Source organism: Tubulanus polymorphus, chromosome 4 (genome assembly GCF_964204645.1).
Source record: "Tubulanus polymorphus chromosome 4, tnTubPoly1.2, whole genome shotgun sequence".
Lineage (NCBI taxonomy): Eukaryota > Metazoa > Nemertea > Palaeonemertea > Tubulaniformes > Tubulanidae > Tubulanus > Tubulanus polymorphus.
In genome coordinates, this window is record NC_134028.1 from 17456357 (window position 1) to 17472071 (window position 15715).

General features: G+C 33.4%; 2 protein-coding genes across 2 annotated transcripts; both read left to right on the top strand.

Moving 5' to 3' along the window:
• The first annotated feature begins 11323 nt into the window (after window positions 1-11323).
• On the top strand, window positions 11324-13281 carry LOC141904248 (uncharacterized). The gene is made up of 6 exons (XM_074792814.1): window positions 11324-11363; window positions 11544-11830; window positions 12028-12316; window positions 12441-12725; window positions 12829-13071; window positions 13153-13281. The coding sequence occupies exons 2-5, from the start codon at window positions 11647-11649 to the stop codon at window positions 13025-13027; spliced, it is 957 nt and encodes a 318-aa protein (XP_074648915.1). The 5' UTR covers window positions 11324-11363; window positions 11544-11646; the 3' UTR covers window positions 13028-13071; window positions 13153-13281.
• On the top strand, window positions 13164-14604 carry LOC141904249 (uncharacterized). The gene is made up of 5 exons (XM_074792815.1): window positions 13164-13330; window positions 13416-13643; window positions 13741-13912; window positions 14007-14152; window positions 14228-14604. Exons 1-5 carry the CDS (start codon window positions 13180-13182, stop codon window positions 14467-14469), a joined length of 939 nt encoding a protein of 312 aa, XP_074648916.1. The 5' UTR covers window positions 13164-13179; the 3' UTR covers window positions 14470-14604.
• The last annotated feature ends 1111 nt before the right edge of the window (window positions 14605-15715 follow it).

The window sequence follows — 15715 nt, forward strand, 5'->3', positions numbered from 1 at the left end:
CATGTCGCATGCAACACCTACAAAAATATATTTAGGCCACCTAATGAAAGTGTCGGATTACCAAGTTCAGCCTTTAAATGTACAACTTGTCTTATTATTTCTAATTGACGCGTTTAACTGATCAATAACCCTTGGTGCATAGATCATATCTATTTACATTAACGCATTCCTAAATAAATAATCAATGCACACAAGATAATGTTTTTATGATGTGACTTAAGGAATCAATGAATTGCCTACGTATCAATAGGATCTAATGGAAGGCCTCTTCCTCCAAAACCGCACCATCGACCATATCCATTGAAAAGGGAAGCTGAGTGTCCGGTGACGATTTGAACCATTTGCCCAAACTGATCCAATCTGCGTTTTTCCCTTACCAAGCCTAGAACAAAGTGTTCTTTCTGAATACAACATTTTGTCACCCTTCGAAAATGCATGAAATGTGTATCATTAATAAGTCTCGATTTGATTAAATATAAGTCATTATGTTCACACGTAAAGCAACCTACCTAAACTTTTGTCAGTTACCAAAATCAGCGTCAATATGTATCTGATGACACTACGAATGTTAGTATTCCTTAATCAAATCAAATATGGTTTAGATTTCTCGTTTTCAAATTATGTTGGAAATATATCATGTTCGAGCATCAACTCACATTTTTCCTCTCGCTTTCAGAATACGGCATAAATAGAATTGTATTTAACTAACTCAGCATCGTTTGCGGTTATAAATAAGTAAATAATCGACCTAAATCGGCTGTAATCATTGCTGTTCACACATCAACGAAAGGTTGACATCGATAAACCTCAGATATTCTAATATGTTTAACGTATTAATTAAGACTAAATATGTATAATCGATGTGGTGTATTGCCTATGATTATGTTGTTATTATAACCCGCACTAAGCAAGCGTACAGATAATCGATACTCAAAACATTGTATATGATAATGAGTCTAATTGAATCGTTTAATCATTAATGAATACCCCAAGCTTAATTCAATTCATTCGATCTATATATATTTCATATGAAAATGATATTATAATATCATTTTCATATGTAAGTTCATTAAACACGTATCAAGTGACAAATGCTGAGATGAGTATTGTGCTCACTGGAACGTTCAAATAGTACGAACGCGTTTTTGGAGGGGCGGGACAAAAATTATACTTACTTTGTACGGGAAGGGGGTTAAAGTAAAATGTGCGTATTCTTTGTGATGGGGTGGTACTTAGTGAACTGGAAATATTCAAAATTACGTCAAATGGTAGTACAAAAAACTGAATAACACGCATTCTAATATTATCCTACTCTAAATATCATGTTTAATTAAAGGTACGTAGGTAAACAGGTAATACATTATGGCTAATTCGTTGGGTGAGAGGGAGGGAAATTTACGTACGGATGGGGTACCACAAAATAAGTACCAATATCGTATAAAGGGGAGGGGGTCTAAACTAGACATATACGTAAAGAATACCTCTCAGCTATTGATCTCATAGATCAAAAACACTAGGGTTAATCCTCCTCCTACCATGGATAGAAATACCACGTCATACGAAAATCAGTAAAAAAACTATAGATTGTAGACAAAGGCCGAAATCCAGGACGCCTATTTCACACAGAAATTTGGTTGCTTTCAACGACCTTAATGCGCCTTCCTCCCGTCATTTAAACCACAGCTCAAGCATGAAGAAAATCAGTCTAAACCTCTACACCTTAGAGCTGTTATAAGCTCCAAAATGGGTTTTTAAAACGCCGACATGTAGAGCGGAAGTAATTCAAATATGGTTATTTCACACACCAACATGACTGTGGCGGCCATACTGGGTGATAAAAGGGCTCATACTCTTTCCATCACAAAGCCATAGATCGCGTAATAAACACATTGTTATGAAGCGGTTGACGGAAACAAGCTCGAAATTGCTCACCAAATCAGGTCGACCCTAGTTCCAGGACGCGTTAACTACCTTGCAATCTTGGGTTACGGATATACACGTTTTTAGTGTATTATTAGATTTCAAGGTCGTTTTCGCTACCAAAATGCTGGTCAAATGATATCGTTCAGAAACATATTTAAATACGAAGACAAGAACTTTGGAAATTAAGGTACGTTTGTTTTTAATTCATACTGAAAGGTGTCTGGACTTAATTGTCGAAGAATGAGAACAGGAATAGACAATTAATAGGAATATGGTAAACTGTAAAACGTGGATAGCAATTAATGGAAAATTGTAAGTCGGTATTGGAAAATCAGAAATCTTCTGCCAGTTTACCAGTTTACCGCCAGGGACCATGTCAATGATTCAACTGCCAACTGGAGCGGGGGCTGGTTCATACAACATGGCACTAATAAGAAGTGGGATGATATATATGAATGAATTTCAGATTGGAACCACTGGCTAAAAGAAAGAGGTTCGACACCACGAATCTATTCGGAGTTAACTTCGTCAACTGGTCTGAAAGATATTCCTTTTGATGGCACGCCATTTATTTATGACAGTCGTCTGGTGCTTAACTGTCACCATGGCGCTGATTATAATAAGAGTAAAAAAGAGACGCCGCAAGTCTTTGAATGCAAGTCGTTGTTTTAGTTTGATGGTTTATAGTGTGAGTGCAGTAAGTTCGTATATCTTTGGTGGAGGATCATGTATTCATTAACAAAAAAGCTTGACTGCCCTGCATCGATAAAAGTGAATAAGGTTGTCCAATTTCCTGATATAATGGAGATTACCGCTTAATCCTAAAGTATTATGCATTGTTACTCGAATTATGTGATTTATTTATCAACGGTAACACTGTACGTTGTTAAGAAAACGGTTCGGCGAAACTCCGACAGAATTTGCATGACTTGTCAATAAATGGATAAATACAATATCATATTCAGTTGCCCGACATATAGGACCACAAGGAAAACCCGTTGGGGATGAGGTAATTTGTCCGCGAAACAATGATTCTGATTATTAAGGCCTAGGGATTTTGGTAAGATTTACTCAAAAATGTTGCTTGACACTTCTTTGCTTTAAATTGGCTTTATTTTTTTAGTGGACAATTTAAGGAAATTATTCTATCTGGAACTTTGCTCATTTGAATTTTACAAATACGCGTAACGTACCACATGTGTTTTAATTTTCAGACAGCAAATATGTGCGAGCCTGTTGATCCTGTAATCGTACAGAAGATACGCAGCCTGACATTAAACAGAGTTCGGAAAGTGTCTGAAATGATGCCATACATCTGTAATTAGTCGTTACTTCACTACTCATAAAGATATCGAAAATGTATGTTGAATGAGAAGTATACTCGCCAGAGAAGCAAGGTAAATGCAGCCATCAGAATAACACCAGCAAAAAACAATATGAAATAAAAAAGTTAGTTGATGTTACAAAAGAAATTGAACACAAAATATTAAAATTAGAAAAGATAAAAACTAAATATGGAGATAAAGTATCAGCAAATTTAAGTTACTGTAATTTTAGTTCAACGCGAAAATTTAAAGTATTTCTACCTGATAAATGAGTTTCATTGAGTACAGAGGAATTGAAAGATTTAGAAGGATTTAAAATAATCTATCATGGAAAAAATGAAGACGGTCATCATGATTTAGAAATTGTTGATTAAATAAAAAATAAATTGATAAAAAAATTAATTAAATATTAAGAATCCGAAATGACTTATCTGGACAATTTAATTGTTCCACATAGATAGACAAAAGTAGTGAGATATTTAATTAATTAAAAATGAAATTATTTTTTTTTGCTTCTTTTCTAAAATATTAATCCATTTTTATTTTTAATAGCAGTAAATTCAGAATTATTAATATCATGAATTTTATTTGATTTTTTATGCCAACTACACCCAATCAAAATGAATACAATTACAAATCCAGTTGTAAAATATAAATATTCATCAAACATTCTATTCATCTAAACGCTCTATCAGAAGGAGTAGAAATAACAATATTTTCACCATTTTTATTAACATCTTTATTATTTATTTTTTCTTTTAAAGCTTTTTTAAATTCTCTTGATTTAATTCCTAATTGCCGAGACCATTCAATTTGTTTCTGTGATCTCAGTTTTTTCTTCACAGTTAATTCTTTCACTTCGCTCATTTATTGTAGAAAAATGTTTACTTTCAATACTTGAAAATGTCATAAATCCAGTTGATAATAATTTCATAAATCCACCTAATTGAAATTAAATATCCAATCCATTTATTTAATTCAGTCATAACTAAATTTTCATTTTTCAAATCGGATTATAATCTATTTTCATCTTAAATTGGTAGCATATATTGACATAATTTACTATAACCTTTTACTACATTTTCTGATATCGCATCATTAATTCTAGCTATTCTCGCAGTTTCATAAATCTAAAATAATTTAATAATTTCATCTGATTTCATTGTATCTAATTCATTATAACTTAAATTTTTACTAATAAAACTTTTACATTTCCCAGATGCTATTAACATTTCTAATTTATGTTTGCAATAAAGATAATATTCATAATTATTATTTGTAGTAATATCATACATCGATAATATAATTATAATATAATTATAATTCCATTTGATGAATTAACAAACAAAAAGAAACAAAGAGAGCGAGATGAAATGTGGTACAATATAGAACTTTATTTTAATGAGAAAAATGAAATGGAAGAACCTAAATAATTAAATGAAAATGAAGAAGCCAATAGTGATTTCGAGTATGATGATATTGATTTATGTTTTTTTAATAACCACAAGGTACTGGTTTTATTCCATCATCCAAAATGTATCTTTTATCGTCGAATGGATTTAATCTAGTTTTTTCAACTTCATTAATGTACATTTCGTGATCTTCTAATCTTAAACAATTCATTTTATGTTTCATAACTATTGCGTTATATAAACACTTTATATAATCTTGAAATTCTATACGTTTATCAACCACGTGCTTTGTTATTCCTTTTAACTTTTTTCCTTCATGATCTTTTGTTCTGTAACTATTCATTTTACTTCTTATCCCAACAAATTCAATCATTTCATCACCCCCTAATTCATCTTTAAATTTACCAGGAATTTTCTTATTATCATTGCTAAATAATTCATGATCTTTTGGATAATTGCTAAAGTCAAAATGATGTTTTAATGTTTTTAAGTCTTTTGTTATGTCATTTGTCTTGATTTTTAGTATGTAGGCGTCCGTATTTAAGCAAATTAATGGAAATCCACAGTTAAATGTTCCATTTTCAGTTGATAAATCATAAACATAATCTGATGGGTTATATATTTCAAATAAATCTCTAACTTCTTCAGTTCATTCATTTTCTACATGGCTTAAATTAAAGCAATTTGGTTTAGATTTAATCAATGCAATATTCATATTAAAACCTAATGAACTACATAACACATTTAACCCACTTATTGCACATTTTCCTTTCTGAGCCAAAGATATTGTTTTGTGGTTTTCTAAACTTTTTGTTCCATCTGCTGCGTAGAATCCAATGAGGAACCATTTTCTTAAATTATATTTTGCATTTAATACATAATCTGGAACTATATTTTTTTTTGTTGAAGTAATTCTTTTAACTATTGCATGAATATAGAATTCATCATTATATTTAATTGCAAAATCTTTAGGGTTATTCACAAGTATTCTATAAACTGCTGTTTCATATGATCCACCATTCTAAATGTTTTATTTGGATAAACTTCTTCACAGTATTTTTTAATTCTTTTAATTTCAAATCTAGATTGCATAAATACCAACAATATTGAGTGCGACTAATATATTTATAAACACCCGCTGAACCATCTCCGATAAAACATCCTTTGATGAAATATTCTTTTTCTTCTAATGTTTCTGGTTCTATATTATAGATATTATCAATTATTTCATCAAATGACCTATGATCCATTCTTGGGTAAAATCTTTTATGTAATAATTCATCTCCAATTTTTAGCATTGGTTGACGTCTATGACGTCATGCCAATGCAAGTAAAATGGACCGAAAATAGTAGTACGAAAAAATAGCGCCAACTCTTCTCATTTTCATAATAACTTCAAATTGTCACTCCGTTCACGTAAAACATTAGAAACAGCTGAAAAAGACTAAAAAAAATGTTTCAATTATTCTTCACAACATAGCGTCGCCAGATTTCTGATTTAATGGTCCAAAAAGTTATTCGATTGCATTTTTCTCGTTCATTATCTGGTAGATGAGAGTGGGTTAAACAATCGCGTAGCGATATGTACGCATTGACATTGGCAGTAAAGAATGGGGAACAGCCTCTTCTGAATAGAAAAACATAAAATTATGTACCTCCAGTTTATAAATATCACAGTGTTTGGATATCTTTGTTACTCCAACTATCAGTATCCATGGGATTATTTGGGATTAATCCTCAGCGTCAGAATACGTATTTCTAGAGCAGTGGAACGGCAGCCTACTCGTAACTGAAACCCGTATGTGATCGTGCGGGAACGCCTTTACTAAAGTTAAAACCATTTCATGATGACACGAAACATCAAACGGTAAACGGTAGGCTACCACCATGATACGATATCACCAATAAAGATGGATCATTTTATTCAATTTTACCAGAGTTGTTTATTGGAGGAAAATATCATTGTTAGGTACGGCGAGAACAACCATGTTGTATCATCAATCAGTTGACTGACATTGTAAAATTCGATTCGGCTATATTCTAATATAGGTTTTCACTTTAGGACGCCCTACCCGCCTGCTGCACACTCATAAGGCGGTAGCACCCTCTTACGCACTCGGCAGAGATTCGCTTTGTAATGCGCGCCGGGAAAAAATACCTTTTATTATCTTTTTCCATGCGTTAAACAACAGTGATTGAATTTACGCGTTGTTTGTCGTAAATTACAATATTGCGATGGTTATTTGCCGCTGCTGTAGTATTTTGGAATTGAATCGAGCGGCCTCGGTAGCTCAGTGAGATAAGGCGTGATGCTGTTGAATCCACGATCAATGCCGAGTGACAAGTGGGTTCGAGTCCTGCAGGCTGCGAACAGTGTGCGGGCAACACTTCAAAGGCCGTACCGGCGTGAGGTTAAATGAACAATCCAATAGGAATAGTCTTGGGAAACCAAGATCCAAACGACGTACGTAATGCCAATCAAACAAAAAGACAAACAAACAATCATCAGCCGGCCTCAGTGACACCAACGCCGGCATCGCTCGCTGCGACGTTTTGCATGCGTACAGGCATCAGAGCTTGGAGCTCTAAGATCAGAGGGTCTTGCAATTGCATTCAGAAAAAATCGTTCTGTTTTTGTTTTCATTATTCAGTGGGGCCTAACAGTTCATGCGTAAAAATGGGTTTTTGTATCCAAATCTTGATTGATATAAATATCTTGGCTGGGACATGATGGAAAACATCAGAATAAACTAGTTCCGTCTTTTTAAAAGAATCGCATTAATGAGGTTTAACAGTACAAATAGCCTAGGCTAAATCGTTCGGCAGAAAATAAATTCATTTTCAGGAATGAAATCGTACTAGACAAATATAGACCTTAAAGTCTGTGGTCCTCCCAATCAACATCGTCATAGAAGATTTGCCGGCAGATGTAAAACATTATAACCACTTAATACCACAGTATAATCTACCGATGCTTCAAGGCCCATGGGCCTCTTGTTATATCAGTTGGTTTTATTTCATCACCATTTTTCTAATTAAACTATGATCTTCTGTAACATCTACAAATCCTAATTTAGTTCTAACTCTATATATTATTTTATTTGTTTTATGTCTATTATTATTATTATTATCATTATTATACATGTTTAAGTGCCCTGTCCAGATTAGTGAAACTGCTCCAAAGCACTTACAAATACAGAAATACGACGTACAATAAAATCTGATGATAAAAACATTACAATATTGAATTTAAAAACAGTGAACATTCAGTAAGACAATTTCAATTGAAGGCAATTCTAAAATAATGTGCTTTTAAATTCTTTTTAAAACACTCAATAGACTTACTGCATTTAAGATGACTAAGCAAGGCATTCCAAGTTTTTGGGCCATAGACTCCAAAAGACTTGTCACCAAATTGGCTAAACGTACGTGGAATAAAAAGTAAATTAAAATTAACAGATCTAAGATTTCGCTATGGTCTATAAAAACTAATCATGTCACAGAGATAATGAGGAGCCTCATTTTTAAGGATAGAAAATATCAAAACACAGATTTTAAAATCTATTCTAAAGCGGACTGGCAGCCAATGAAGGTCTGCTAAAACAGGAGAAATGTGTTCACTTCGTTTAGTGAGGGTAACTATTCTAGCTGCCACATTTGGTACCTTTTGTAATCTGTAAATCTGTGTCGCCGGGATATTAGATAACAAAGAATTACAATAGTCTTGCCTAGATGTAACCAAAGCATGAATAATTGACTTGGTAGAATCCGTAGATAGATACTTACGAATACAACCAATGTTTCTCATATGGAAATAACAGGATTTTATGACGGATGACACATGATCCGTCATAGACATGGATCTATCAAAAATAGCACCTAGATTCCGTACTGAGTGAGCAGGTACTACAGAAACAGAACCAACATGCAGTTGTACATCAGTAGGTGGTACATAACGAGGAGAACAGAAAAACAAAGACTCGGTTTTGTCACAATTTTTGTCACTATCTCTGTGATAATTGGTAAAAGATCGTCTAAACGCTCTTTTAAAAGCCATGTTGGCAAAGGATCCAATTCACAGGATTTACTAGCTGAACTAGTTATTATTTTCCTTATCTCATCCTGCGTTGCTAAAGAAAAAGTTGATAGACTATTAAACTCCGGAAGTGAGTGGTCACTGCCTAAATTCTCAGAACGTGGTAAGGGCATATCAGCACGGATATCACTTATCTTATCCAAAAACTTATTAAACTGATTTGCTAAAGCCTCGGCTGACTCATAATGTGGTAAAACTGGCACAGATGATGAACCAAGGAGGTGTTTCACTACTGAGAAAACACTTTTGGAGTTACGACCACAATCGATGATTTTATTGTTGAAGTACTGCCTCCTTGTTTCAACGATCATGTGGTTAACAAAACGACACAGCAGTTGATACATCTGCCTATGAACTTCCAGCTTACTCTTTCGCTACTGCCGTTCCAAGCAACGCCGTTCCCGTTTAGTATCATGAAGTTCGTCTAATTATATTTTTTAATTTTTTCCATCCATTTTTTGTCCAAACATCCATTAATCCATTAATTTGTATTAATCCTTTTTCACCATATGAAATATAAGATTTATTTTGATTAGGAATTATTTCTGAAATTCTTCTAAATAATATTTGATTATTGTATTTTTATAGTATTTGGGTATCAGCTGTTACAGAATCAAAATATAATATTTCAATATGCGTTTCCCCAAAAATTGGTTGTAAATATTATAATAGAAATCATTCATTAATAATTTTGATATTTCTAAAACAGTTGAACCAATGAATATAGGTTTATAAAATTTCATTGACGCTCTTTTTAATTTTACTGCTGTTAAATAATCTTTTATTTCCTAAGTGTCTAGGACTTGATTGTAAATTTCTCAGTCGTTCAGAATTATTTGCTAATTCAATATCATTTCTATTTCTTATATTTTCACATGTTTTTCCATAAAAAACTATTATTCATTAATTTAAAAAAATCTTTATCAAGATCTGTTTTAGATATTGTCCTCTGTTGAGTATTAAAATCTATATATTTTTCTAACCACTTCGATGGATTAAATTCAATATATCGATATACATTCTTTAATTTCATTCCTTGTTTTAGATAACACATTCTAAAACATTTAACATTCTATAATGAACGATATAATTGTATTTATTATTTTGTGATAATATTGATTTTTCTGTAAAAACATGATCTTTGGGTTTTATTTTTTTCTGATATTCACTTAAATAACTATCATCTACAGCTAAATGTTCTTGGCAATATGGTAAGTTTCTTGTTTTACACTTTATGTTATCAGGATATTCTCAATCAACTACAAATAAATAACCAATTGGTGCTTCATCTTTTAAACCCATAATTGCACAATCAGTTTTATCATCATTTTCAACTTCTGTTAATATAAAATTTTTGTATGGTTGAGGTTGCATCATTGCTCAACCATATAAATTATTGGCGTCAATATATAATAATTTATATTCATCATCCAATTAACTATCTCCCATAACACCACTAATTTCACCTCTAATTGATTTTTTAAAATAATAAAACCATGTATGGTTCTTTTAATAAATCTAATTCTACATTTGTATATTTTAAACCGCATTGCCTGGTTAAACCAGGACTTAAATAACAATAACAAGGATCAACATTAAAATGATTCAAATTAACTTCTCAAATTTTTCAAATATATCAGCCAATATCATAACATCTGATTTTAAATATAAATCTACTAATTCACCGTGATTTTCTATCTTAAAGTGATTCCAAATATTTAATGTTCTATTAAATACTTCATCTTTCACATACTCATCTTTTAATTGATCATAAAATTGTTCTTTTATTAATTCCATTACATAAAAATCATCATGTGTTTTATAAAATGAATAAGGAATTGCACCTTTAAATCTCAATAATTTAAAATCTTGTTCATTTGGGTAATAATTTCGAGTTATTATCAAATCATTATCAACTAAACTTTTTGCTAAACTATCTAATGAACTTGCTAGAAATCTATAAGAATCTAAAAATCTCAAACAACCAAATTGAAATGAAATGTAATTTTCAGAAGTCTTAGCTAATAGTTTAAAATCATATTTTCTTACATTTGCATCATTCCATAACACTATTCAATTGAGAATTTACAATACTTAAAGGACTACTGAACAATTTTGTTTTTTCCCTTGAATCAATCCAGTAAGATGTAATAAATGATAATCTAATGACCTTAGGTATATTTGTTTTCATTTCGAATACTTTTAAGAGGTTTTTTCTTGCTACGGCAAACCAAAATATACGTAGTCGCGATGCTCAGCAATCTCGGGTAATCCCCTGTGGTGACGTCAGCGCGAGATGTTGAGAACCCGGAAGTATTATCAGCCTCGTTCAGATAGCGATAACAACAGGAGATAAAGTGATTATAAAAAGATTTTAAAACGATTTTAAACTATGCCACGGCGTTGTTTGTACTACAATTGTAGTACACAAGATTCCTTGTTATACAAATGGCCGCGTGATCCAAATATTGCTAGAGTATGGACTGCTTTTGTGAGTAAAAAGCGAGCACAATGGAAGCCTTCGTCATCAAGTGTGCTCTGTAGAAAACATTTCACAACGGAGGCCTTCGACAATTACATGGAGTAAAATGCTGGTTTTGCTAATAGGTTTGTATATTAAAAACATCAATCCCATAAAATAAACTGATACCTTGATTCTACAGCTTTTGAAACAAATCATATTTAATTCACTTTCGAGTGACCTGGGTCTAAGTGTGTCATGTATAATCAGGCGACTTGTAATTAGTTTGGAAACAACTGACTATTATGATGCATTTTTCACTTCAGTCTTCGATTAAAGAAAGATTCTGTACCAACTTTGCATCTCAATGATTCTGTTGTGTCGAATTCTGTTGACTCGCCTCAGAAAGCAGATTTTTTGAGTCCGCAGATGCAGAAAGGACGTTCAGCTTTTGAAAAGAGACGGAGGCTAGCGATGGTCAATGATGCGACTCAACCAAGTGTAGCTGAACCAGAGCTTCAAAGTATTGACTTTGAAATTGATGGTGATGGCGATCTCGATAAGATGTGGGAAACTGTAGCTGTTCAAACTGAACCTATCACATCTAGTAAAGGTAATTACATCCATTCGAAATCATGAATAAGATAGTTGCCTACCTACTTTTAATTTCATATTTCATTTGTTGATTATAGAAATTGAATTAGATTTGATCAGTATTATTCAAAAATATACTTTTAATTTCATATTTCATTTGTTGATTATAGAAATTGAATTGAATTTAATCATTATTATTTAAAAATATTTTTTCAGCAATCCAAACTCTCAAATGGAAACCTAAGTACTTTTGTCAACGTCGACATTTCCCAAAATATTCAAAACCGAAAATCAAAAGCTACAAAATCAGACGCACCTCACGTGGGGTTCAATGTTCCCTTCTATCCCCAAAGACAAGACCCAAGAAGCGATACAGAAAGGCTAGTCAGAGCAGTGTCTCATCAAACAAGACAGATTCTGATGAAGAATATCGTCCAGAGTGCGACACGGAGACTGAATCGGATGATGAATTTCAAGAAGAAAGTTTGAAATTTGAAGAAATGAAGTAAGATGATCATTACATGTAGCCTACCCTCAAGTTAGATATCATGACATAGAAATTTGTATTTGATTTTGTCGAGAGATCAATACTAAGATCTGTGAAATTATAGAAGTATTTTTACTTGCAGGAATGAAGATGACGTTGATTTTCAGGATCAGACCAAGTTTATTGTTTATCAGTCTGCTCTGCTGATACTATTTCAATTCTGCAGTATCTGCAAGGGTGAAAATCTTGTCTCGAAGAGTGTGTCTTCTACCTGTCTGACAGTTAGAACCCAGTGTAAGCTGTGTAACCACAGGACCACATGGAAAAGTGAGCCATCCATCAAGGGTATTCCCGTTACCAGTATATTATTGAGTGTTGGAATACTACTGACAGGAAGCCTAACAGCAAAGGTGATCAGGTTGTTTAAGTAAGTTGAAACCAATGCTTGTCATCAAATTGTGCCTCAATTTTCATCGACTTTTAAAAAATACATTTCAATATATAATTTCAAACATTCATTGTCAATCCAGCTTCATAAAAATTCAGTGCCTTTCAACGCGAACAGTGTATAACCATCATTCGAAATACATCCATGCCGCTATACGACAAGTTTGGGAAAGGAAACGCGAGTCTATGCTTGATAGTCTCAAATCATCTCCACTGTTGATAGGAGGAGATGGACGCTGTGACTCACCTGGCCACTCGGCATGTACTGCTCATACTCAATAATGAATCTGGAGACCAATAAAATAATAACTTCTGAGTTAGTCCAAGTAAGTATGCCTTGTAGTTATTCAGGGTTTATGAATGTGGATTCGTTTTTAGGTATTTTGTTTTTTTAATGTATAATTCAGTCAAATGAAGTGACATCATCAAATGCGATGGAACTAGAAGGCTTAAAAAGATGCGCAGAAAAACTGAAGAAATTCAAAATCACAGCTCTCGTAACTGATATGCATTTGTCCGTTAGAAAATGGGCACGCGACACTTGGAAAATTCCACATTACTATGATACTTGGCATTGTGTCAAAGGTGCGTAAGTAACACAATTTTGTAAATGGTTTCTTAAGGCTTGTTCACAAAGATCTACGTTTTGTTTTTCATTTTATCTGTCAAGCAGTCACAAGAAAACTTGAACGCCTAGGAAAGCAAAAAGACATGGAGGTTATCAAAGAGTGGATACCCAATATCAAAGTCCATTTGTACTGGTGTGCCCAATCCTCAGAATCAGGAGACCACGAGACAATAAAACAGAAATGGCTGACATGCATACAGCATGTTCAAAATAATCATGAGAACTGTCTCCACGCATCATATTCTAAAAAAAAGAAATGGTTAATTCCAGGTATATTTTTCTATTCTCTATTTAATAGCTACCCGGTTAGATAATTAAGTGTAAATAATTGTTTTCATTTTGATTTATTGATCTTTTAATTTTTTAGGATCCAATGTTGCATCTGAATTTGAGAATCTTGCAACTATCACGCGGACAGTTAATCAGATATCCAATATGTCTAGCTATGGACAAACCAGCAGTATCGAATGCTTTCATAACATCTTAAATCATTTTGCCCCTAAGATGATAGATTTCTTTTACGTCGGAATGCTCAGTAGGTATGTAAATACATGTAAAAATATGAATTTACAAAATCACATCATTGTTCTACCTGGTACATTATCATTCTATCTTCATTTCAAATTCCATTAGGATCTGTATAGCAATACTTCACTATAACGAAAATTCTGAACGAATTCAAGCTGAAACGAAGACTGGTAATCAGCGATGGCAGGTGCACTATCCAAAGTATAAAGATGGTCACGTTTTAAGAAAAATTCTGACAAAAATCACTCATGGTAGGCTGAACCTAACAAAGTGTGATATTTTTTACTAAAAATTACTCGGGTTCATTAAAAAAAATTTTTTTTCAGATTACGTCAAGTTATGCTTTGCAGAAGTTTTTAACAACATAAAGAGACGCCCGCATGATTCCTCTAAAATAAATGTACCAGCCACATTGATCGCGGATCGCAAAACGGTAGTTAAGGATGAAGCAGTAATCTACCATACATCAAGATTCAAGAAGGTTACCGAAAAGGTCAAAGGAAAATCAAAATCAACTGTCCTCGCTACTCAACCTAAAAAGCGAACACCGAATCTATTGATGACGTGATTCGCGAGGTTCTGGAAAGTGACTTGGTTGACAATTAATAACCACTTGACTATTTACTGCTGTTATAGCTATCATTGTAGTTATTTGAATTCCTTGTTACTCGGCTCAAGATGACATGATTGACAACTTTTTTAATGCAAAATATATACAAATCATTTATTCTTGTAAATTAATAAAATATTTTATACATTGCAACTAAAAATTGCGTTTTAGTTTTCTAATGGAGGTAGACTGAATCCTCTGAATTGCTGATCCTCTTCGAGGACATCTTCTTTTGGGAAATGTGCCCTGATGCATGACACGATACATGCAGGCAATATAACTCTATTGTTTATGCCGCAGAATCCCCAGCACCATCAAACACACTGTCTATATGCAATGTGCCTATATTTGTCTGGTAAAGGTCCCTCAAACGCTTTACGGCCATACTGCGAACGAAACCCATACCATGCCGAAACATCCAAACACACTGACTGAAATGATGGCGTATCAGTCATGCAAGTGAAATGGTCGTCTCCTGGTCTTGCATTGAGCTGGTCTAATTTATTTTTGACCTTGGGAACCTCATGGCAGCAGATACACTCTGGCTCAGTGTCCAATATCTGGCAATGAGAGCAATGACACCTAGGAAAGAGAAAATGATTTTGAATTACCACGTTCAGTCTGCAAATTGAAAGTTAAACATCCCTAGAAACTAGCTAACACAAAGATGTATGCTACGCCTCGCTCGAGTAACGTACTACAACAACTATTGTTGAGTTCGATGACAATAACATAGGCCTATTGTGAGCAGTGAGTAATAGGCCTACCACGTTGTAATAAAAGTGTATGGTTAGTTAGACAATACTTTTTCTTAGGAATGCCGTGAATAAAATATTTGACCTTATTATGAATAGTTTTTTTTAAACAATAGTTATTCATTACCATTCATCTTGGCGATCCACGTCTAATCTATTCAGTCTATCCGGCCTGTCATCAGGTCGGTCGCCCTCTTCCGAGTCGGATGCATCTGGCTCATAGAAAATATGGATCTAGAATTGGTTCTGCCACGTTTACAGTCTCCACAGATAATTCACTGCCCGACTCACTGTCTTCCCTTTCAATATAATTATTATCTGACGAAGAATCTTCTGAACTTTCATCACTGTTGCTTATGTTGTTAATTGTATCCGCCATGTTTGTTTACAAAGTAACTTCTCGCGCTGACGTTTACTCACGTGACCTGCTCATTACACGTGGTCAGAGT